The sequence below is a fragment of the Lathamus discolor genome, chromosome 3 (assembly GCF_037157495.1).
Source record: "Lathamus discolor isolate bLatDis1 chromosome 3, bLatDis1.hap1, whole genome shotgun sequence".
Classification (NCBI taxonomy): domain Eukaryota; kingdom Metazoa; phylum Chordata; class Aves; order Psittaciformes; family Psittacidae; genus Lathamus; species Lathamus discolor.
In genome coordinates, this window is record NC_088886.1 from 13,233,030 (window position 1) to 13,257,032 (window position 24,003).

Below are 24,003 nucleotides of genomic sequence, written 5' to 3' on the forward strand. Positions count from 1 at the left end.
CCTGAACACACAGACATCATACTTTGTTTCTTGTTCTTTCTTACCTGAAAGGCCAACTCCATCAGCACAATCCCACCTGGAAGGGCTCTCTGTAGATGATAAGTGGCAACAGCAGGGCTTGTGCTCTGCGAAGAGAAGGACAAAGCTGAAGAAGCTATCTCACACAGGAGAGCAGCCCACATACCAGGGTGTGAGGCTGCCATGAGGCTCTGTGGCATAGGTAGAAATAGTGGAGCGTGCAGCTGAGCACCCTCACTGGAGAGAGGAAGGCAGACATGCCAGAGCTGACTGTGAAAAGAGTTCTAACTAACCTAATAAACAGCCTCTGAGAGAGCACACCAGGCACACTGTTGCCTTCACCTCCTGCTTGCTCACGACAGGGTATCTTTAGAGTTTGAGGATCTTGTGAGCAGAGGGGTGATGCTGCCCAGAAAACCTCACTCCCACCTCTCCCTGCTGAGCTCTCCCCACACCATCACATCTGCCTGACACAGCAGGAATCAGAGATATCCAGTTTGGACTCAGGGCTTAGCTGCCAGCAAATTCATTTACCCCCTGTTCAGTAATATCCCAGTGGATTGCTCTCTTGTTTTAACTGTAAGGCGTTGTCTTGCCCACAACCCAGGGAAGTGCCAGAAAAGGGTGAGCAAATGCTATTTACTCTACCATCTCTGGGTGATTTCATGAGCCACAGGTGATTTCTGCCTATCTAGTGACTCTGATTGATTCCTTTTCCAGGTATTTGCCTATTCTTTCTTGTAAGCTCACATTCACAAAACTCAGTAAGCTCTGAGTGCTCACAAAACCTTTTGAAAATGAACACTGTTACCTGCTGCATAAAGAAAACACTCCCTTCAGCTTTGAAACTGGCTCCCAATACTTTCAATTGATGGTGTCTAAGTGTTGCATCAAGTAAGACAGCAAGGAGTCAATCCCTTTCCAGATTAGCTGCAATTTGGTAGAGCTGTCCTTTTCCTCTCTAGTTGATACTTCTTTAGACATCAGAACCCCCAGCCTGCTCTCACATTAGAGCCATTCCAGCTTTATCTTCTCTGACCTCTTTAACTGCAGCATTTATCTCACTCTAACTAAAGATCCTTTTGCCGCAGAGTTGCCCTTAACCATAGATGCTGAGGCTTCTCTGATAGGTAAACCTCTAGAATCACACTCAAAGGCAGTTGTCCTGGTCTCAGATCACCCTGTTCTGCTTCTGAGCCCCCTGCAGGTTGTTGCTCTCCTGGTTCTACCCAGTCCCAGGTGAGGGCTCCAAGGGTTGCAGAGGACACACAGAAGGGCAAGGAGGTCTCATTTGACCCAGCATCCCAAAGACAGCGCTGGTCTGGACAGACTTCTTTTGAATTTGGCATCTTCTCTGTTCTTTCACATCCTTCTGCCTGACACTGATTCAAAAGCCAACCAGAACGACAGCTCCACTCTACAGCCTGACTTCCATCCCATTCCACCCCTCTAATAAACACATACTCACCTTTGGACTCCCCTCTGTTTTTGGCTTCGTGTAGGAAAAGGACCCTCTTCCCTCTACACCCATGGCTGCTAGAGCTCGGATCCGGCTTGTGCTACTGGAAATGACAGCAAAACCAGCCTTGAGCAGGGGAGCCAACATCTCCTGTTGTGTCAAACCAGGGCATGGCTCAGTGTGTGGGCCCTGCTCCAACAACAGGCTTCCCAGAACATCACTGACCTGCGAGTGGTGGGTGAGGGTGGCCGCACCTGGACCAAAATGAAGCCCATGCTCTGCAGGTATTGGATGTATTGCTGCAGGAAGGCATTGCACATCTCCTGCAGCCAGGGCTCCTCCTTCACCTTGCAAGGCAGCGCCTCTGCAGAGTCACAGCTGTGGCTGCGGTCTCTCCCTGAAGCTGTGGAGTCATTGGAGCGGTGGCGCTTCTGGAAGAGAAAAGAGTTTCCTAAGGGGACCTCTGGTGACTGGCCCCGAGGTGGCACTTGCTGGGACACCACCAAGTGTCCTGGTTGAGCAGAGAGCACTAACAGCTGGTTCCCCAAACACTGCCCTAGTGCGCATGCTGAAACACAAGGTCCAAGATTTACCCAGCCATGGACTGACCTAACAGCAACTGCAACAGACTGCAGGAAAATGTGCCCTGGCAGAAGGGGAGAATTCACATCTTCCCCCACAGAATGGCTTCCACAAAGTGCTAATGGCTCACAGCTGGTTCACACAAGGTTCAACAGAGCCTCAGCTCCTACTGTCATGGTAAGACTGCAATCCCCTTATGAATTCTGCTAGCTTCTCAGGATTTACTAGTAGTTCAGTAGCACTGAAAAGGAACAGTGCTTTCTTTTAACCATTTCCAGTTCTCCTCTTGATGTGCTGAATAATCCTTGTCTTTGTGCTATCTCTGAGGTTGCTTTTCTTGATCTACTTCAAATCTGTGGCTCTTCTACATATTCCTATCTGGCCTTTCATTCACCTACTCCAGGAGCAGTCTTTTTACTTGCAGCTGTTTGACCTTCTCCAAGTCTCTCTAGTCTCACACTTACTGTTCAGATGAAGACTTTAAAACACTAGTATTTTAGGAATGTATTGCAATATCACCCATAATACCACCACCCTTTCTGCTGTATTCTAAATGGTTTGCTTTTTGTATCCAACTGTTCATGAATTGAAGAAACTCACTAACCTGTCTGCTCTGTATAGGCTGTGCAGTTAGAGTACAATACAGGAGGAGTTCAAATTTCTCTCCCCATTGTGCTCTGTTTTACTGGGAACTAGGTCCCAGCTCCCACAATTGCTCTCATTTCACAGGCTACTCAAGTCCCTCCTGAGTTTCTTGCAGTCTTTGTCTGTTCTGACCTGTCTGAACAGCCATACAGCATTGGAAAGCCTGGCTTCTTATACGTACTGCGATAAATGATTTGGAGATACAGAACCCACTGCACAACCTTGAAACCCCTGCTGCCAGACTCTTCAAATTGAATAACCAATTTTCATTTTGCCCTGTTGCAAAAACAAAGTGAAGTTTTCATCCTGTGATGATACTTTTCCTTTCGCTTGCGCGTACTCAATTTCTGTAGCAACCTCTGCTTAAAGACCCTGTCAGAATCCTTTTGACATTTTGATAAATTACAACAGCCTGTTCTTCCCTTCTCACACATACAGAGACCGTGAACAGCCGGTACAGGATCTGCACCGGTTAGAGTCTGTCAGGTTGCAACCTGCTCAGGATTCAGCTGGTTTGCTTTCAATTGTTCCAGCTATTTGCTGGGTCCAGGAAAGGTTTACCATGTTTGGCTGCTGAATGCATAAGGGGAAGTTTTGCTTCCCCAGTGGATCAGTACCAGACTGTGTTCTCTGATGTCTCTGCTAAGCTCAACCCTGAATTCTCTGGGTAGAAAAAGCAAGTCAGTCTTCCCCAGGGTTGGTGTGGCTGCTGAAGAAAGGCTTTGAGGACCTAAGGATCTCAGTTTCCATCTTAGAGGGTGCAAACTCATCCTGTAATACACAGGTGAGTTCAGAGGAGCCCTGTCTTGGGAAAGGATTGCAAAGCTGTCCTTTGCTCCAGCAGACAAAGCCCAACCCCACTGGAACTTGCTGACACTCACCTTCCCCTCGACCTTGCCCTGCTGGTCAGTTTGGATTTGCTGCCGGAAGGCTGGGTCAAAGAGTAAGGGTGTAGCACAGTAGTGAACCAGGCGTGAGGACTGCTTTAGGGTCTCCAGGTCTGCCAGCTGCATAGCACAAGAGGAACACAGTTACAGAACACATCCCTCATCAAGCCTGGGAACAAGCTGTGGTGCTTAGAGACCAGCAACTCCAGAAGTTCAAGCAGACAGCTTGATGCTAAATGCCATCCCCAGCATATGAGCCTGCTCTTGAGTGCCAGTGCTCCCCTTTGCTATGGGAAACTGGTGGTCCCAGTGCACGGTAAGAAGGCCCAGCCTGCCGCTCACAAGGGCTGCACTCACACTGATAGGCATGTTGGACTGTGCTGATCTCTGCTGCCAGGTAACAAAGAGATTTTCAATCTTCATCTGCTTCTCCAGTTCTAAAGGAAAGAGAGCAACCACAAGAGTATCAAGCCACAGCCCTAAGTATTGCTACCCCCACCTTCAATCCCACCCTATGTAGGCCATAAACCATTCTCTCACAGCATCCTGAGAGGAGGAGCTGAGAACTCTTATTCTGCTCTTTCTGAGCAACTTTTCCAGGAGCAAGATGATTAGGCATACGCCTGTGACAGCCCCCTTATTGTACCTTTCCTCTCCATGCTCTTGATTTCCAGGAACTGGGCCCCATGCCAAGACACAGGGTCAAAAGGTCCCGACTCAGGCCCATGGGGTATTCTCTTGATGGTGGTAACATCCCGCAGAGCTTCATCAAACGGTACCACATCAGGATGGAAGTGCAGAGATGGCAGGCTGCGGGCAGAGCTGCTCAGCCGGCCTTGCTCCTTGCTAGGTGGGGGACTGGAGCTCCGGATCAGTGCATCCACCTCCAAAGTGGAGTTCAGGAAAGGATTTGGCTCCTAAGCAGGCAAACACAGCCATGAAAGCCTCCTTACTGCCAGCTTTGGACCAAGGACTCACAAGAACAGAGTAAACACATTTTTTTCCATCTGCAGACATCTCTGTTAACCTTCTCCATCACCAGTCCCAAGGAGAGCAGGTCTGGGCCCAACATGGCCCCACTGTGCAATGGGAAGCCCATTCCCCAGACTCCTCCACCCTAAATAATTCACTTACAACCAAGTGCTGCCAGCCACAAGACCTGGCTTCCCTTTCCACCTCTGTCTGTCTTCAAGAGCAGGCAGCAACAGCCTGACCAGACACAACCACAGTCAGGACATGTGAGCACCTGAGAATGCCTTGCCAACCAGCACACAAAAGCACACAAGTGCCTACAACCTTCCTCAGACCCTGCACTGACAAGGCCCCTCCTGAAGAGGAAAGAACTGCCCTGCCCAGCAGGGTGCCCTACCTGCTTGCTGTCCTCATGCCATGGCGTGTCCATGAAGCAGTGGTGGTGGAAAAGTCCCAGTTTCTGGCTGATCAGGCAGTGCACAATATGGGACCGGGCATTCTGCCACTGCAGCAGGCGAGTAAGGGAGCAGTTCAGGTTGGCCCCCAGGTCTGGGGACCAGTTGTAGGTGTAGAGCGTCAGCTGGAGAGAGGAGGAGGAAGGCTGAAGAACACACTCAGAGAGGGCCTGCATAGTGACAGAGGCTATATACATAGATATATATACTATATACCTCACTGTATATACATATGTATATACAGGGAGGTATCAGGTGCTCTGCATGGTACTTGTAGCCACTTTCAGGCGACAAGGCTCAGACAGGGAGACTGGCAACAGCTCATTCAGAGTCCCACTGTTAACAGCCACAGCAGTGTGGTGGTACTTGTGCTGTCAGTGCAAGCGCCCAGCCTGATGTGGGCCTTGCTGAGGATAGGGAAAGAGCAATTATAGTCCAACAGTGGGGCAGCTGAAGTCAGAAACAGCAAAGGCTGCTGCTCCCTGGCACTCTTGAGTGCTGCAGGGAGCCCCCAGCTCTGCATGTGGCACACAGAAACATCCTGCACAGCTCCTCTGGAGTGCCTGTAAAGGCACTCTTCCTCTCTGCTTTCTATCCCTGGGCCAGTTTGGAACAGCCTGCCTTTTAGGAGACACCACACAGGCACCATAGCTACCTTTTTATCAATGATCTCCATAAAAAGGAATCTTTGCCGCGGTACCAGATCTCGTCCAACAAGGCTGGGATCAGAGCCTCTCTCTGCTGAAGTGAATTCCATGGCCTCAAAGCGCTGGAGCCCTTTGTGAGCTGCAGGAAGCCAGAGTTATGACCCTCAGTACCACTTCATCCTACTCTTCCATCCCACATCATTAATGTGGCACAGTACTGCTCGATTCATTTTGAAATAAGCAGTTACAGACATATTTGAGAGTAAGGTCTCAGGAGCTGAAAACAGACAACCCACTGCCCACCCCCAGGCACAAGCAGCCTGTCCCAGCAAGGAGGGGAACCCTGCTCATACATCTCCCACCCCAAAGAGCCCCCAACACATCGTCTGGAGGACCCCATCTGGGCACTCACCCTGTTCCGTGCTGCACCGCCACTGCTGGAAGTTGCGTCCCAGCAGAATGAAGTGCCTGACAGCTGCAGGGCGAGGGCTGGCACTCTGTCCAGGCTTATAAGGCAGGAATGCTGAGCCACCATGACAGCTGCAGAGAAGAGCACCAAAGGTGGCTGACAAGTAGAGCCATGGAGTAGAGGGTGGCACACCTGATGGGCATTTGCTGGTGCCAAACAGCCCCGTGACCCGAGTAACTCACCAGATCTGCTCAAACACCTTGACAGTGGTATCACTTGCCAGGGTAGTGACCAGGCTCACCACTTCCACCAGGATGGAGGACAGGAGGAAACGGGACACAATCTCCACCGAGCACTGCTGCACTGACGGGCACCCTACATGCAAGAAGTAGTGTAGGACAACCTGCCAACATGACCCAGAGCCAAGCCCTGTGCACCTGGGCAGCAGAGAGGGCTGAGGGAGCCCCACTGCAGGCTGCTGCCCAAACAGGCCCAGTTCCTGCCTTGCCAGAGACTGGGACAGGCAGAGCTGGAGAACAAGGACTTTATATGAAGAAGACGACAAAGGCTGAAATAACCACCGGTTTCAGGCTCTGGTCTGAAGTGGGACCTGAACCAAACTCCCTGCATACCCTGAGCACAGCCCTTTATTCCTCCCTTGGTCCCTGGCTTACTCCTCATAGGAGGAGGAGGACAGCTGCACCTTGCCAGCTGGAGGTGTGAGGATGTACAAACACTGAAGTGAGAAGTATCCAGAAAGCAGCAACAGGGCAGATACACAGACCCAAATGCCACGATATGAAGAGCATCCCTCCTACTCTCCCTGCAAGACTGGGGTCTCTCATGCAGTTTCACAGCCCCAGAGCATGTTGCAGAGGCTCACATCCTCCCTCCCTGCTACATCTGGGAGCTAAATCCCTACCCCAGCTGCTGTTGGAGCCCAGGTCTCTCCAAAGCAACTGCAGCCAAGTCCAACAAGCCCTGGATGGCAGATGCAACTACAGGCCTTAGTGGCTTTGTTCAGATGCAGAGACACATGCCAGCACTCCTGCCACAGCTTTGTAATGCTGATGCTGGCCATGAGACCAACTAGACTCCAGTGAGGTTTGGGGAGAGACAGGGTGCATAGCTAAGTAGAGATCAGCAAGAGATAAAGACAGACGGCTTGATGCCATATGAGGACTTGCCCTCCAACCTCTGGATAGAAAGGCCCATTCCCAGCTCATCTGGAGGAGCTGGGGCCTGAGACACATACCCAAATGGTTCATGAATGCCATCCACTGCTGGCAGGTTTGATTGAAGATTGGGTGCATGGTACCTACATCCCCTTCTTCCAACTGGCAGGCTCGGCGCCTGGGAAGAGAAGCACAGTTACACCACATCAGTCAACAGCAATGAAGGCGCAAAAGTCTCCAGAGCAGAGCCTGGGGAGACTCCTCTTTGGGCTGTTACAACCCTTGAGCCGTGCCCCTCTGTCAGTAGCCATAGGGGTGTCAGGTGCTGCACAGGGTCCCACAATGCAAAGAAGAGATCTCTGGCAGGGAGAAAGAGCAGTGCTGCCAGCAGCACTCCAGCAATAAAGATTGAGGCTTTGTGTGTGGAAAGCAGCTCCCCTAACTGGCTGTGTAAGGGAGAAACTAGAAGGAAAGGGGATGTGGTCCAGAGGGTTGAGACACATAGAGCCAGCAGGATGTCAGGCTGTGGAGTGATGTACAGCAGATGAAGGGGAACAACAGTCCGGCTGCCTCGCCTGCAGGCTGTGCTTGCCTCTGTGCCTGTTCCAGTTCTGCTGTGGCTGTGGCCCGATCCTGGCTCTGGTGCTGCTTGACACTCTCAGTCTTGTGCCGCCTCCTCGTGCGAGCCTCTTCTGGCCTCTCCAACACAATGTCATCAGTAGTCTTGGGGCTGCCCAGCTCCGAGGACTCTGCCTTGCTCTATGCGGGGAAGGGTCTAAGTTAATGCTGCGCACATGCACACCTAGGTAGTACCTTGATCCCAAAGTTCCTGCTTCCAGCCTGGTCTCCCAACCCCAGCCAAATCCTTCCTCTCCATTCCTCCTGGCTTAACACCACAAGGACACACAGATCCTGCTCCCCACTGGTCCCTCAGCATCATTACCAGCATGTCCCAGAAACTGCGGCGTCCCAGCTTGCTCGTGGGTGTCACTGGCTCCCCAGAGCTGGATGAAGGGGCAGAGGTGAAATGCAAAGGTGGAGGACAGCTCCTGCTAGCCCCAGTGGTGGCCAGGGCCAGGCCCTTGGTCTCTGACATGGTCCTCCTTAAGCCTCCTGTGAAGAGAGAGAAAATCAGACTCTCCAGAGCCTCCCACTGTGACAGTGCTGGTGTCCCCGTGTATCCCACTGTGGCTGGCCAGAGCCTGGCTGGAGAGAAGGGAGAGAGCCCTCAGTAACATCTAGCAAAGTGCGTTCAGTCTTGGGGAGCGCACAGACCTCTAAATACCTTTTCCAACCCTAATTTCCGTGATGCTTCTTTCTGAGACACTCCACAGCACATCTTGCAGAGGGGAGAGCAGCTTCCTCCCTCCAAGCCCCCAAAACCTGAGTCCCCCCGCACAGCCCAGCTCCTGTGGGCCAGGCAGTGCGCTCGAGGTGGCCGTGCTGGATGGGCTCTCACCCGCAGAGCTCAGGTCCTCCAGGTCAGCAGCGCCCAGGGGGCAGGCAGCCTCCACGCAGAGCGGGGCCGGCAGCACAAGGAACTCCATGACAGCATCGCAGAGCGCGTGGCGCAGGGCCCCGCGCAGCTTCTCCGACAGCTGCAGCAGGCTGATGTTGCCCTTCTCCCAGATATCCAGGCGCACCAGCACACGGGGCTCTGTGGGGAAAGGGCAGTCCTGCACGGCTCTGCACTCCTACCTTCCCCAGCCTCAGGGGGTGTGGAAGCAGCAGGGAACTGGCAGCTTGTACCCTGTTTCACTCCGTACCTGAAGGCAGGGTGCCAGTCTCTGGCTGGTGCTTGCTGACCGCTGTGAGGCTTTCGAAGTCAATGTCCTGCAGCAGGCCCACGATAGGTGAGGAGGAAGGCAGCTTCAGAGGGTCAGGCCTCTCCCCATGGGGCAGCGAGGTGGGGCTGCCGTGCTCATCCACAAATGTCAGGGCAATGCACGCGATTCCTGCAGGGGAGAGCCCCAGACAGTCTCCGTCAGCCCAGCACCAAGTACAGCTCTGCAAGTCCTGCCTGCAACCTGCCACCCCACACCTGAGACTGTCATGTCACTACTTGGGTTGCACAGTGCCACGTGGCAGGCAGGGCCCATGGGAGAGGACGCAGCCAGGGGAGCAGGGGCTTGCTGTGCCTGTGGGTAGCCAGGGTAAGAAGCATGGTGTTTGGAACAGGGTGTCTCCATCACTCCAAGAATCTCTCTCCCGCAAAATCACAGCAGGTTTTGCCCTGCCCTGCAGGAGCTTCCTGGGTTGTCCACCCCCATATGCAAGGAGAAAGTATCTCCATTTGTCCCAGGTGGGCCTTTTTGCAGAGAGATCCAGGATGGGCCTCACCATCCCTATCCTCTTCAGAAACAGAGTACAGAGCCCAGATACTCCCCCCAGGAGTCCTCTCCAGGCTACGAAGGACCTTGAGTGCCTGCAGCGGAAGACTGTACACATGACACCTGCTGCAGATCACACTCACAGCGCCCTCCTCACTGTACACCCATACAAGATCAGGTGCCTTCCCTGTATACTCCAGCCAGCAGGACTGGAGATAAAACAGGCAGACACCTAGTATTAGCCTGGAGTTACTGCAGAGTAAAATCAGGCTGTGCTGGTAGCCTCTCTACATTGAGCCCTTTGCACTCACAATGGGACAGTTCAGATGCAGGGCAGCAACAAGATGCTTGCTTCACAGCCTCCCCAACACTGCCAAAGGGTGATGTGTTCAAATCATGGACAAAAACCTCAACTTCACAGCATTGCTGAGCCCATATTCTGTCCCGCTCCATCCCAGCAAGGATGGGAGTGACACTGGACTCTGCTACCACAGAGCAACCAAACTTCACCTGACTGGATCCACAGCCCTGCATGGAGGATGGTGCCCTCCTTGTGTTGAGACAAATCCAGCCCCGGGAGACTGTGTCAAGGTCTAATCAGCAAAACAACCACCTGCTCTCCATCATTCCTAACAAAACATAAGCGCTGCAGCAACCATACACATGCCAGATACAAGTGGGAGGGCACTAGAATGGAAAGAGCTGCTCCCAAAGGACACAGATGGGCACTGAAGTCAGAGGACAGTTCATGTGCACTCACACTGAGGAAAGAAAATGATGCCTATGAGCACCCCCCCACTTGAAGTACAGGAACTGCCTTGCGTCAGAGGTGCTCTGCAACAGCCTACAGCATGTCTCTCCCCAGACAGGCAGAGGAACAACAGTTTACCCAACAAACAGTGGTAAAGATCATAATTTCCTAACTATCAAAGGTAGAGGGGACCAGGTCTTTACTCAGCCCTGGCCCTCTTCAGAGCAGGGCATGGAGGCCCTCCCACAGCCTCTGGCTGCAGCAGGGCAGCTCTCCAGGATGTGGGCGCCAATACAGAGGTATCAAGAGCAACAAATCCACTCCACGTGGCAGTGAATATGAGCTCTACCAAGCAGACTTTCCTTCTTTAAACAGTAAAGGGCACAACTCCTCATTTGTCTGGCTTGACAGTGGATGCTAACTGTCGACCAAGATGTAGTTACTTCCTTCTACTGGAGGAATTACTTTTCAGCCTTCTCCCTCTCTGGCACATTTCACTAACACATCCATTCCTGTACTTTTGCTCTGCTTCGCTCTCTCTGAAGGGGAAACATAAGAGCAACTAACCACCATGTCCCATGTCCTCATCCTGCGCCATGTGCTCCCACAGCAGTGCTTTCAAGCAGGCCAGGTCAGCAACCACAGGAGCAGACTCCTCATTTGTAGGTGCTCCCTGAGACAGAGCTGGTTTTCCAAGCAAGTACCAAGCACTTGGCACCCTGCACTGGCTCAGTCTCTTGGGGCAGAGATGATGCGGCACTCACAGTGATGACACAGTGATGCTGGTGGCACCCCTGTCCCACCAGCAGGAATTCTCACCTCCCTGACACATGGAACAAGGCTGCCAGACCTGTTACAAGAGCAGAGAAGCCAAAATGCAATCACTAGATTGCAAGTAAGAAACAGGTAGTAGACTCAAGACCTGAGCTCTATAGGAAGAGGAAAGTTTGCAAGAGCTGCCAAGGACCTTACTGCCTGATGCACTGGAGTTTGGCTACACAGTCACCATTGCACTCCATGGAGAGGTGGGGTACAAAGGAGCTATTACCTCCCATCTGTGAGGGACTGTGAGACCCCTCTGACCCAGGCTCACTGCAATAGAAAGTACACATCAACTGTGCCCAGCCACTCTAGTCACTTGGTATGCAAGGGAACATCCCACCCCAGGACATAGCTACAGGGAGAGTGATGATGCTACACCCTGGAGCATGAAACCACAGCTGAAACATCATGATTCCTGTCTTCCTCAGGGAGGAGATGGCTGTTTGGACCTGTGGGAAAAAGGGTGCAGGATTTTGGAGTTCACTGCTTGCAAGCCAACAGGGCAGCACACAGACCCTCAGCAGCCAGGGACTGCAGAGCTGCCATCCCAGGACAGCAGGTTCTGTTTGCTCATTTATCCAGCCAGAAAGAAAAAGAAGGCTCAGCTAAACGGACATACACACATAAACACACAGAGGAGTGAGAGCTGAAGCCACAACACAAGGAAAACAAGAACAGCAGGGACCAGAGGGGCTGCACAGGAAAGGGAACAAGGGAACTGGATTAATACTTGGAGCCACAGGTGCTACCTTGGAAGTGGGAGAGTGGAAAGAGGTGCTGCACAAGGTCCGACATGGTACCTACACAACAGAAGAACATTCAGATGGTGCACAAGGGGCACAAGACACATGATGGCCAGGTGACAGACCACATGGCCTGGACAAAACATGACATGACAGCCAGCTGCCCAATGGGCCCTATCCACTCCCTCCTCTAGCAGTCCAGAGAAAAGAGCAAGGACACTGCCCCCACTGCCTGTGCTCAGTTACACGCAGCATCCAGCTACCCCTTTGCAGCAAGACTCCTGCAACAACTGTCCCTGCTCCCATCTCCAGCCCCACTGAGTCTCTGTGCCTCATGCTGCTGAGACCTTGCTGTGTTTTGCCCCACAGGTACTGCAACCTAGAGCTGCTTCCTACAGCAACAGGCAAATCTTAGCAAGCTGCTCTGTGGAAGGCATTAGCTTGCTCCACCACACGTGCTAGGGTGTGTGGTTCCCCAGGCACACACCCTGCACACTTCCCAGCCATTGGAGGAACACACTACCCCAGCACTGGCCCTCCTCAGTCACTCAGAGCTCTCCAACACTGGAAGCAGCTTCCCAACACACAACCCCAAACCCTGTTTCAGAAATGAGTTAAGCATACCTTTTCCACCAGTGCCTTGGCCACCCGGCTTGTTGTACAGGTAGAGATCCTGGTCGGGGATGCTCCCACTGTGGTTGAAGTAGTGCTAAGGAGAGCAAGGAATAATAGTGACAGATTAGAGAACTTGCCTTAACCAGAAGCAAAGACACATACGTGTGCAGAGCTCATCCCCAAACCTGTAGCAAGCAATCCAGATCTACTTAAACCACTTGCCAGCACAGCCTTCATCACTGTTGGGTTGAAGTAAGACCCCAGAGCTCTATACAGTTATACGGTACTACACATCTGGCTTCACCCCTCTATCTTTGCTATGGCCATGCTGACTTTTATTAATCGTGATGTTTCAGGCCTTAGAACTGAGGGAGTCATGCAAGGATCCAGGCTCAGCTTTGCAACAGGGTCTTCTCCAATTCTCTTGGGAGATGACCGTAGGCCTGAGCTTTGTGGTTGCTACTTTTTGCACAGTGATTGCTTGTATGAAAGCAAGGCTTCTCCAGGAACTGCTGACAGTCCTGCTAAATGCCTCCAGGTTTCAGATGTTTGTTCCTCCCTAACACTACATGGCAGAGCTGAGAACACGGTGGTTGAGCTGCCCCAACAAACACCCCCAGCAGCAGGCAGAATTTGGGCAGACTGCTTCCTGAGCTCACAGCCCTCCTCACCTTGAAGTGGTGCTCCACATTGCTGTCTGTGTACTTTGGGGTGTGCAGGAAGATGAGCAGGTTCTGGCGCAGGTAGTAGGCCACCGCGTGGAGCCAAGGCAGGGCAGAGGGCGGCAGCGCAAAGTGCAGGACCTCTGTGGGTGGCATTCCAGGGGGCTGGATAAACTGCAGAGAGAAGGGTTTCAAACTCAGGTGAGATCAACAGGATACCCTGGGGCTCCGATACTGATCCAAATCAAGCCAGGTGGCTATGCTGTACCAGAGTGTGGTGTTGCAAAACCCTGGCCCATAGACAGCACCCTGAGACAGATGTCGGCAGATATACCAGGGGTACTGACAATGAGGCCCTGCTGCAAATCCCAGCAAAGAGGATCTCCCGCCTACCCTGGCACCCACATGGTATGTGCCTCAGCAAATGCTAGTCTGAGCAAGCACTGCAGCAGCGAATGGGACACAATAAACTGCCTTGGCTTTCCCTGCCCTGGTGCAGGAAAGGCTGAACTAGGTAAAAAATTAGGAAAGTGTTATAGGCTCTGTGATGAGTGGAGCAGTGAGGTACCTCCACATCTGCTGGTGTCAGCTTGCAGTTCCGCACCAGCATCACAGTGATGATATCCAGGGTCGCCTCATCCAGGCGTCTGCGCAGCACCTTCACCAGCTCATCTGTGATCTCAGGCCCTGACATGTAAGCAGAGGTACAAGGAGTTTTTTCACCCTATCCAGCACGAATGACCACAGTCATCCCTTCCTGCCTTTTCCAAATGTACCATCCTCACACTCACTTCCTACAGGGAATCAATTTCTTCAGGCATCTTTTTCTACCCTTTCATGATCACAAAGGACTACTGGCACAACAGGTATAGACAAATGCACTCCTGCATGAGGAAAGTTGGCACAAGCCACCTTGTCTGCAGGAAGTTTCACTGTGGGCCATGGATCCTCTCCTCACATTCCCATGCAGACACAATGGAAAGTAGCTTTGGACTAAGGAAGATCAGCTTGCTCAGGAGGGAGACACTTTCCCTGCTCTTCAAGCAAAGAGGGCAGGGAACAGAGCTCTACTCCTCTGTCTTACATCAGCACAGCCCATCTGCTGCCAGGTGCTGTAACACTTACCTGCTGGGGCAACACCATGGACCATAAGCTGGATGTGCCTGTCTATCTGTCCCACAGGACGGGCAGAGTCCACACTACGGCATGAAGCTGAGTCCAGAGAGGAACGAGAACCCTGGAGAAGCAAAACCATCCACACGGAAGCAGTTTCCATGTGAATTCTAGATCTGTCATTGCCCTGGGCTATCAGCAAGGTCAGCAGAACCCACCCACTGCTGCCCCACTCAACACATCTACAATGTATGTTTATCCCATATAAAACCCACGTTGCTGGAACTACTGAGTTTCCTCCACTCCAGTGGCCAAGAGCACCCACATCCACTCCTAGAGAACAGCAGACTCACCATTAGGTCCTCAGTGTAAATGGGCTCCTGGCTGCGTGTCAGTGCCAGCGAGCGAGATGCTGGACTAAGGACACTCTCTGCTTCCCACACCTTCCCACTGGAGGTGGTTTCAGTCAGCCTGAATACAGAAGGAAGTCATGTCAGCCTCCATTCACAAGGATGACAGCATCATACCTCTACAGATCCTTCCTTGCTGTCCTCTGTGCACTTTCTGAGTATTAGACCTTCTGATATGGAGCTCGTAGGAAAATTGCTCTGTAGCTCCCTTAAAAAAAATCCTTTTCCCTCTCACATAAAGACTTAGCAAAGGGAGAGCAGAAGGGGCATGTCTTGATGTGACTCTAACTCATCAGGAATCAGGTATTTGCTGCCTGGGTCACAGCAGGGTCCCTGAGGCTGGGCAGACACTTCCTGCCCCAAGAAGCCCTCAGTCTGGTGTAACACATACAGCAGGGCCAGGCCAAAAAGTCACACTGGCTTCTTACCGGAGGTAGAAAACAGATTTGGTGGCACGCTCCTGGTAGACAAACATATTCTTCCTGTTCACCACCGAGAAGGCGTTGAGCACTGAGCGAAGAGCCTGGATAGCTGTGAGCAATGTGGGATGTTAGCTATCCCATGTACCCTTCTCTGGTGTGCCAATCCAGCCAGAAGCCAGACTCTTGATACATAAAATGAGAGTACTGGGCTGTACTCACCTCGCGAGACCCCCATGTTGGGGCCCATCTTGAGGCGTGAATGCACATGGATGAGTGTGCTCCACACAACATCACAAGCAAAGTGCCCTGGCATGAATTGCATGGTGGCAGCCAGGTAGTCCCGGGGCTGGTAGCTCTCCTCTACAGAATAATCTACAAGAACATATGACATAGTTGGGTCCATAGCACGGAAGTCACCATCTTTAGTCACTCATGGGCAGGCAATAGCACTGCCGCTGAGGCACGGCCAAAGCACTGTTCATACCATCTGTGGGCATAACACGCTGCCTGTATGAAGTATAGGGTGTCTCACTCTTCCAGATGTCCTCCTCACTTTCTGCCACCAGTAATGAGTTGCATATGTGGCTGTCATGAAGGTCCTGCAGCAGCAAGCGCTGCAAAGAATGCAAAAAGATTGGTTGCTTAGACAGCCCACAGAAGGTAACAAGGAGAAGAGCTTAGGGCCAGACTGAGTCCCTTTTCCTGTGATCCCTAAGCTGAGACTCCACCAGCTGAAGTAGCTCCCCAGCCCCGCCTCTGAGTTGGGTTCAGACCAGACAGCCTCCAGAGGTCCTTTCTCATCTAAGTTGTCTCATGATTGGCAGCTCTATCCCTCCCCTCTGCAGATCTATTACCTGATTGACAACCCTGCAGATTTCACTGATCTTCTTCACCACCACCTGGTTGAGACTCTGGCACTCCCCTGGCTGCTCCTCTTCAGTATCTGCTGATGCTGCCTTCTCCAGACTCAGGCTGCTTTACAGGGAAGGGGAGAAAAGGGTCAGCAGAGCACCTGAATAGTGCCTGTCCCTGTGTGCTGGAAACAGGAATGCAGTGAAGAAAGATGGCAGCTTTCCCCTTATGGAGCACCAGTGTAGTCCTGCAGCTCCCCACCCACACTCGCCAGGGAGGAGACCCTGTCCAGAGATGAGTGAGTGGCAATAAGGTCCTGTACAGAAAAGCAGTGGCTGGACACTATGAAGACAGGCTGAGAAAGTTGGGGCTGTTCAGTCTGGAGAAGGCTGCGTGGAGACCTCATAGCAGCCTTCCAGTATCTAAAGGGGGCCTATAGGGATGCTGGGCAGGGACTATTCATTAGGGACTGTAGTGACAGGACAAGAGGCAATGGGTTCAAACTTAAACAGGGGAAGTTTAGATTGGATATAAGGAAGAAATTCTTTCCTGTTAGGGTGGTGAGGCACTGGAATGGGTTGCCCAGGGAGGCTGTGAATGCTCCATCCCTGGTGGTGTTCAAGGCCAGGTTGGACGAAGCCTTGGGTGACATGGTTTAGTGCGAGGTGTCCCTGCCCATGGCAGGGGGATTGGAACAGATGATCTTAAGGTCCTTTCCAACCCTAACTATTCTATGATTCTATGTCAGGGGACCTTCCTTACCGTGTGTGGTAATAGACCTCTACTCGGTCCTGCTGGATTTTTATGATGAGCCAGAAATCCGGCATGAGGGGACACCTGGGTTCCTGGTCACTCATTAGCGCCTCCTCATACTCCGAGTCACTGCTTCCACCATCATAACCTGCAATGTATCCTCACTTCAGTCCCAGGTTTGGCAAGCCAGCCTCCTCCCTGGGGCATGGCAGGCTCTGGGAGATCAGAGCTACTCACAAGCCCTGTCCTCAGAGCTCAGAGGTCATCCCAGCCCAGGCACTCTGTCCCCCTACACCCCTGCGCTACTATGTCGCTGCCAGTGCCTGGCTGCATGCTGTCAGTCACCCCATCCCAGCAGACTCACCCAGGTGGTCAGAGTCCATGCTGCCCTGGCTTGACACCAGGCTCTGCACACGGCTGGGACGCTGCTTGCTGGAGCCTGCAAGAGAAAAGAAAGGGGTCTGATCATAAAACTGTCTGTTAAACTTCTTCACACACCCCATGTGCTGGAGAAGAATTACACCACAGGACAACCAAGCAGTGCTGGGCCACTGTGAGGTAGTGCTGGGGAATGGGGCTCTCACAGCCATTCCTGGAGTCGTGAGGAACTACATGTCATTGGGGATATTGGTGTAGCAGCATAGCTTAGTACCCTGGGTACTGGTAGGCAGTGAATTGCCAACACCCTGGCAAGGAAAACAGCAATTGTGCTGGGTACTAGTTCTGGTGTTTAGGGATCAGAACAGGAATAGCTGTCGTATTTTGTATGCCACAACTGGAACCGGGTTCTTTCCTTGAAAGTTCCCAAGGCTGAGGTACATCCTGCCCACATTCGCAGCTCCTACCTTCCCTGCCCTGTGTTATGGAGTCAGCCAGGCTTGCTGGAGTTGGTGTCACCAATGGTGATTTCTCACTGTTGCCCTTTTCAGATGATGAGGATGGTAGTGACTGTATAGCTGTCTCTGGAGCTGCCTCCTCCAGGGAGTCATGGCCAGGTGCTCTGCTCTGCTCAAGGCTCAGTGCTTCTCCTGGGACCTGCACACAAGTCAAGGTTGCAAAAAGGACCAGAAAAACAGGCACCAAAAGACTGGTTCCATCATCCTCCTGTACCCTTTTACCTTCTGTTACCAGTGTCCCACACCTTCCCACCAACAGACCACCTCAGTGTCTCTCACCTCATCCCGCATGTGGCTGTCCCCACCTACGGCGTTTCCTGTGTCTGGCACAATGCGTGTCTCACTCTCTGGCCACCCCCAGAGACTCTGGGCTTCTTCTGCGAGGGCACAGGTTGTGTGGTGCAGCTCAGAGGCCTCTGCCTCTGCTTCACTGCTCCCCTCTTGGCCTGCCTGGCCTAGGGTTGTTCTGGTGCCCCCTCCAGCTGGCTGCTGCAAGGATGGTGTCCCTGAAGGATTTGGAGCTGCCCGCCTGGAGTGCAGGCGGCTGATGGAGATGTAGTGGTAGTCACTGCCTTCTGCATTAAGCATGTAGCCTGGCACCACCATTCTTCTGAACTCCTGCAATACAATAAAGAATAAGCATCTTGCTAGGTAAGTATACGAAGCTGCCTCAGGACTTTCTCTTTACCTCCTTGAACTTCTCCAGAGAGTGCTCAGGTCCAAAGACAAACTGGAGTAGCACCACCTCACTGTGGCAGCTGGGCCGCCCCTTGGAGTTGTAGATGTGGGTGGCCACCCGGTGAAGGATGGAGGTGCTGATGACCTGCGAGTGGCGCAGCGCAGACACAATCTCATCGTCCAGGAGCCAGCGAATCTGAGCAGAGCAAGGACGCAGAGCAAGACCTACATGACCTGAGTTTGCAAGGCTGTCCCAGTTCTAATTGAAGTCACAACACCTGAGGGCAACCCCTCTCATTACTTATATCCCTCATGTCCTTCTGAATGTACCTAAGAAGAGGACTTTGGAAGACAGCTCTGCCTGTCCCACCCCAACTGCACTAAGAATTTAGTCAGGGTAGTCCCACACTTTTGGGGAGTAGAAGGCCAATGGCCTGTGTGATACCATCAAGGTCAGATAGTCAGTTCAGTTGATAGAGGTTTATAGCTGAGAACAGGCTAGGAAGTGTGAAACAGCAGTTGTGTACTATAGCCACGCTGTTCCAGCTGGAAGCAAGAAGTAGGCAAGGGTGGCTTACCTCATTCATAGTGGCTTCAATAGCCTGCCTGTGCACTCCAGGGAGGTTGGAAAGCGCAGGGTGCCTAGGAAAGAGGAGGAACAAAAAAATCAACCAGTCATTCTCATTCAAGCAGCCACCACAGCTCAGCTCCTAGGCAGCAAAAGGAACCCATGAGGGGTTTGCTGCACCTGCAATCTGCAATGCCATACCTTTCATCTCCTGTGGATGGGAGCCGTTCCAAGTTGTGCATGATATCCTCATCTGAGCGGAAAGAGGATGGCTGCCCTGGAGAGCGTGTAAAGGACACGCTGCTCTCTGAAGTGCATCTGTCACAGGAGGGGAGAGCAGGCTGAGCCAGAAAGGATAAACAGACACAAGCTCCAGAGAGGAGAAAAGGGATCTCTAGACAAGATGAGCCTATCTTGTGAAAAATCTTAGTTTTCTTAGGGCTGTGGCAAGCTCTGTGAGAAGGACAATCCTGAGTCTCAGAACATGAAGAGAAACCAAGACTGGCTGGCTGGGAAGTGCAGGCAGAGGGAGAGTAAGCGACTCTTTCCACCTACCTGTTGTGAAGAATGTCTGCATTCACAACTTCTATCTCTAGGGGCAGCGTCAGCACGAAGATGTCCAGGGTCACACAGAGATCCCCCAAGTCAATGGTGCTCAAGCCCTGGCAGCTTTCCAGGCAGCCCAGAACTTCCCCTGAGGAAAGATCACAGATCACAGATCAAGCAACAAACAGTTCTGCTTTCACATACACACAGCCTGGTAGCAAGAGGTGGCTGTCCCACACTCTTGGACAAGCTCAAGAAGGCCATCATTCCCCATGATCCTTTTAACCTTCCAGGACCAGTCCCACAGCAAGTGGGAGACATGGTGAAAAAGCCTTTGTCTGGTGCTGGGAGACCTGGAGGGGCTCTGTACAGGGAAGGCTGGTCCAGAGGGACAGCTGTTTAGGACACAGCATGTTTGTTCCAAACGCTGCACACCCAAAGGGGACGGCAGAAGCCCTACTGCCCTTGAACCTCACAGCAAGGCTTGCTCTTACCTAGACAAGTTGGCAGGGACTGCACAGGCATGGAGCTGTGCTGGCTACGCAGCTTCACTGAGCAGGTAAGGTGCACAAAAAGTGGGGGCATCTCCTGCTCCAGGAACTCCTGCTCATTGAGCGAATCCCCTCCCAGGACGCTGAAGGAGTCATCATCCTGATTCACTGTGTTGGAGTCCGACAAGGAATCCGTGTCTGGGAACTCGTGCTCCAGCTTTTCACGGTACTCCACCTCCAGCTCTGGGTCACTCTCAGTGGCAATGCAGCACCCAGACACAGCTCCTGTTGATAAAGACTTCCCTGTTAGCAAGTCAGACCCACATCCCCAGAGACAGCCAAGCTCTGAAAGGCATCACCACAGTGATACTACAGACAGTTTCATCTCCAGGACAGAGCAAGCAATCTTTACCTTCTTCAGCTGCCAATTCTGGCTCTGATCCCTCCATGTCCTCACTGCCTTTCCTGTCTGCCTGATCCCGAGGTGCCTCTTCCTGAGATGGAGAGAGGAAGGGCAGATACTACAGCCATGCCAGTCAGTGAAACAGGCTGTTGATGGACCCCCAAGGGGCTCAGTCTACCCATGGGTCTGCCAGTCCCAAATCCAGATCTGAAACCAAGCAAAGCTACTTCCCTTCACAAGTACTAGGTGCCTGCCAAAGCAATACCATGCCTACCTCCTTCTTGGCTGATGGTGGGCAATAGAAGAAATAGTGAGGATTTGATGGCACTGGCTTGAAATGTAAACTTCCAATTTCCAGGAATTTTTCCTAAAAGAGAAATCCTAGCTGTGAAGCAGATATTCCACTCTACCCTCCTGCAGGAGCAATCTGAGCTTCCACATTCCTCACCTGGATTATTTTATGTAGGTCAGGGTGAGCCTGGCAGGGCTGCCCAATTTCCAGTAGCGAGAGGGGAAATTCTGAGCAGCAGCTGGTGCCCACACTGCTCTTTGGCTCCTCTGTGGGGCTAGCAATGTTATGGGAGTCCTGCTCGCTGTAGTCCTCCATTTCCGCACTGGCAGGTTTGTGGACAGGTCAGACAGGTACATCGAAAAACAAGAGTAGTTACATGTATTATCTATCCTGCCTGCATCCCGCCTCACAGCTCCCCACACCTCACTGGTGTAAACATGATATGACTTACACAGCCCCCACCTCTACAGCCCCAGAAACCCTCCTTGCTACCCACTAACACAGATAAGCACTTGGGCTGTCTGAAGCCAGGCCAGAAGTAGGTTAACCATGCTGATCCCACTGCCAGGTATGCTACACACCCTCCCTGGGAAAGAGGCACATGTGGCTGAGTATAGCGACAGGCCTGTAGCAATCTGAATTACCGACACCCAGTCCAGGGCATGTCACAGCAAACACCACCATGCCAGCACCCCTAGTGTCTTGGCACCACAGAGCAGAGTACAAGGCTCAGGCCCACATTCATTTAACAGCTCCGTGGCAGAATCAGTCCCTAAAACTCAGAAAAAGCAATCTGGGGAGTGGGATGTTGGTTGGTTAAAGTACTCCCCAGGTACTCGAATTAGTAATACAGATGGCAGATCTGGGTGCAATGTGTCACAAGCTGCAAATCCTTCCGTAAAGATAACACAATATGCATTGGGGTAGGTGATCCATAATATCTTACACAGAAAAGTTCCCACAGTTTCTTTTTTGGGAAAGTAGCACTTGAGGAAGGCACCTGACTTTCCAAACACTAAATGTTCTTCAAAACCACAGCCTCATCTCAATGATTTACAGTATGAGAAGAAACAGAATTTGGGATTCCCAACAAATTCCCATAAAAGAACTGAGAATAGTCAAGCACAAGCAGAGGACAAAGGACCTAAAGAGGGTGGTTTTTTTGACAGACACTAAGGTACTACAGAGTATATTTCCCCTCTTTAAGTTTCCAGAGGCAATACAAACCTTATAAATACCCTAAGGAACAGGACAGAAGTTTAGCATCAAGCATACTACAATTCTGCCTCGAGATTTCTCTTGTGACTTTTTTCCAGTTTCAATTAATAAAATAAACCCAAACCACTCCGTGCATTAGAAAAAGATAACAAGCCTGTCATTTTCTCCAGAGGCAATAGCAACCTCAAATGAGTCTGAGAAACAAGAAGTCTGAGAGTTACCCGCAGACAAACTGGCTTTCAGCTCAAGCCAGATGGGACAGTAATGAACTAAGACTAGAAGAGAAAGCAAAAGGATGGATGTCACCAGAGATTATAAAAAGAAAGATCCCAGTGGGTATCGTAACAGGTGGTTATCCCACTGGAAATATTTCTCTCATGTGGCTCTGTTAGACCCTACCCTGCAACATTCCTTCTAGCAGGCAGCAGAAGATGCTTGAAGAAAGATCTGCCTAGGCCCAATGCTAAGAACAGAAGCAAAACCAAGATGGGCCCCTACCTTGATTCAGAGACCAAGACGCCCCTCTCCCTAGAGCTCTGTTCCTCTTCTTGCTCTATGCTACCCACTTGGAAGCTGGCTGTCTTGGTGTGCGTATGGAAATGCTGGTGACTCTCTCGGAATGAGCGGACATGGCTGCACACCGTCAGCAGGAAGTTGGTGATATCAATCTCTTGAAGCAGCTCTTCACAGTAGTCCATGGCTGTAAGCAGGTCCTGCGAGCTGATGCTGTGAGACTGCTGAAGGCTCTTGAACAGCCCTACAGATCAAACACAGAGCTTGAGCGCTCCACCGCAAGGATGCACCATGGGACTCAGGCAATAGCCACATACGATTTTCACCAAGTCCCAGTACAGAGCTGTAGTTAGTGCAGGTGCTGTCAGGCAAGGCTCAGCCAGGATGCCTAATGCTACACATTAACCTGAGCTTGTGCTGCTCCAGAGCACCCCAGGCACCTGCCACCTTGAAGGTGAGAGGAAAACCTCAAAGAAGGGACATCCCCTCACAGCACTCCACATGTCCTGGAACAGCCTATGCAAGACCTATAGGGAATGTGCACAAGTATCTTTAAATCCCTCGTGGTGGGACAGCAGTCCTGCAGCTCCTCCCTTTGCCCAGTGTAATATCACAAGAAAAACAAGACATTGCTTTCTTAAAAGAAGATCCAGGGTCTAGCCCCAGCCCCAACCCCAACCCTGCCTCAGCTCCCATTGCACTGCTCCTCACCTTTCACATAGCACTGATGGGAGTGCTCCTGCAGCAGCGTGCAGTAACTCACTAATTCCTTATGCTTGTGGTCCAGCCAAGCAGTAGCAGGAGGACGTTCCAGAGACTGGGACCTGGAAAAGAGGAACCACAGCCTTCAGCCCCGGTGAAGCACATTTTAGACTATAAATGGCTCTGGCGCCAGTAAAGCAGGGGGGTAGGGCATGCACAAAGCAATGGCTGCTGTTAGGCAGAGAGGCCAAGCCAAGAGAATAAGTCAGGGCTAGAGCCAGCCTCATGTCAAGGAAGCTCCTGTTTCCCATCTAGGAATCAAGTATGGTTAGTATTACCTGAAAAAGATGTCCCGAGGAGGACGATGCACCCGTGGGCTGACAAGCTGCTCTCTTAACAACTCCAAAGAGCAGCTGTAGATGTAAATGGGGCAGCGAAATCGGCGGCATTCACCTAGCTCAGACTGTGAGTTCTGGTGGCAGAAGGAGATATGCACATCTCTGCGAGAGGAGCCACCTTGCTCTCCAGGATCACGACTCACTTCTGCAAAAGAAACAACCCTGAGATAAAGGCCTTTGATGAGCTCCTCATTCCTGTTGAGATGTCATAGCCCTCACAGCAGCACCCACAGGCAGGTATTCATTTCACACTCAAACCTCAGGGGTTATTCTCCTCATTCAGCACTCAACCACTCAACCCACTCTGATCCTCTGTTTGGGCAGCCATGACTGTTCACAGCTGCCACCACCACTTTCTACAGCAGCACAACCCTTCATCCTCACTGCAGGCCTGGCTGACTGCACTAGGGGCTGTGCAATCAAATCCCGTATACCTTTAGATCTGTGCCCCCCTTCCTAGGATAATGTGTTGCTCGTAGTGCCAGTCTGGACACAAGAGTCACTGACTTTCCAGTGCAGCCCAGTACTGCCATTCCTAGTAGCTTCTATTTACCTGCAACCTCCTCGCCCAGCAGG

At 51.9% G+C, this 24,003-nt stretch overlaps 1 protein-coding gene across 10 annotated transcripts in view; it reads right to left on the reverse strand.

The window, feature by feature from the left end:
- The window catches only part of SZT2 (SZT2 subunit of KICSTOR complex), a 58,969-nt gene that overhangs the window by 9,014 nt on the left and 25,952 nt on the right, over positions 1 to 24,003 (reverse strand). For 7 of the 10 annotated variants that reach the window (XM_065673575.1, XM_065673574.1, XM_065673576.1 and 4 more), the window contains exons 26-64: positions 23,368 to 23,572; positions 23,039 to 23,151; positions 22,313 to 22,571; positions 20,753 to 20,918; positions 20,579 to 20,671; positions 20,314 to 20,395; positions 19,905 to 20,186; positions 19,420 to 19,558; positions 19,066 to 19,182; positions 18,875 to 18,938; positions 18,307 to 18,492; positions 17,898 to 18,236; positions 17,568 to 17,757; positions 17,087 to 17,161; positions 16,732 to 16,870; positions 15,972 to 16,092; positions 15,602 to 15,731; positions 15,337 to 15,489; positions 15,124 to 15,226; positions 14,639 to 14,756; positions 14,298 to 14,409; positions 13,741 to 13,859; positions 13,182 to 13,346; positions 12,520 to 12,604; positions 9,016 to 9,204; positions 8,709 to 8,906; positions 8,193 to 8,362; positions 7,842 to 8,008; positions 7,330 to 7,427; positions 6,317 to 6,449; positions 6,078 to 6,205; positions 5,674 to 5,804; positions 4,961 to 5,143; positions 4,238 to 4,508; positions 3,949 to 4,028; positions 3,586 to 3,711; positions 1,703 to 1,908; positions 1,487 to 1,580; positions 45 to 125 (exon numbers count right to left, since the gene is read on the reverse strand). In XM_065673575.1, the coding sequence (XP_065529647.1) occupies positions 45 to 125; positions 1,487 to 1,580; positions 1,703 to 1,908; positions 3,586 to 3,711; positions 3,949 to 4,028; positions 4,238 to 4,508; positions 4,961 to 5,143; positions 5,674 to 5,804; positions 6,078 to 6,205; positions 6,317 to 6,449; positions 7,330 to 7,427; positions 7,842 to 8,008; positions 8,193 to 8,362; positions 8,709 to 8,906; positions 9,016 to 9,204; positions 12,520 to 12,604; positions 13,182 to 13,346; positions 13,741 to 13,859; positions 14,298 to 14,409; positions 14,639 to 14,756; positions 15,124 to 15,226; positions 15,337 to 15,489; positions 15,602 to 15,731; positions 15,972 to 16,092; positions 16,732 to 16,870; positions 17,087 to 17,161; positions 17,568 to 17,757; positions 17,898 to 18,236; positions 18,307 to 18,492; positions 18,875 to 18,938; positions 19,066 to 19,182; positions 19,420 to 19,558; positions 19,905 to 20,186; positions 20,314 to 20,395; positions 20,579 to 20,671; positions 20,753 to 20,918; positions 22,313 to 22,571; positions 23,039 to 23,151; positions 23,368 to 23,572 (5,810 nt within the window). Of the gene's footprint in view, positions 1 to 44; positions 126 to 1,486; positions 1,581 to 1,702; positions 1,909 to 3,585; positions 3,712 to 3,948; positions 4,029 to 4,237; positions 4,509 to 4,960; positions 5,144 to 5,673; positions 5,805 to 6,077; positions 6,206 to 6,316; positions 6,450 to 7,329; positions 7,428 to 7,841; positions 8,009 to 8,192; positions 8,363 to 8,708; positions 8,907 to 9,015; positions 9,205 to 12,519; positions 12,605 to 13,181; positions 13,347 to 13,740; positions 13,860 to 14,297; positions 14,410 to 14,638; positions 14,757 to 15,123; positions 15,227 to 15,336; positions 15,490 to 15,601; positions 15,732 to 15,971; positions 16,093 to 16,731; positions 16,871 to 17,086; positions 17,162 to 17,567; positions 17,758 to 17,897; positions 18,237 to 18,306; positions 18,493 to 18,874; positions 18,939 to 19,065; positions 19,183 to 19,419; positions 19,559 to 19,904; positions 20,187 to 20,313; positions 20,396 to 20,578; positions 20,672 to 20,752; positions 20,919 to 22,312; positions 22,572 to 23,038; positions 23,152 to 23,367; positions 23,573 to 24,003 lie in introns of those variants that run through there. The other 3 variants (XM_065673580.1, XM_065673572.1, XM_065673579.1) reach the window with 2 other exon arrangements.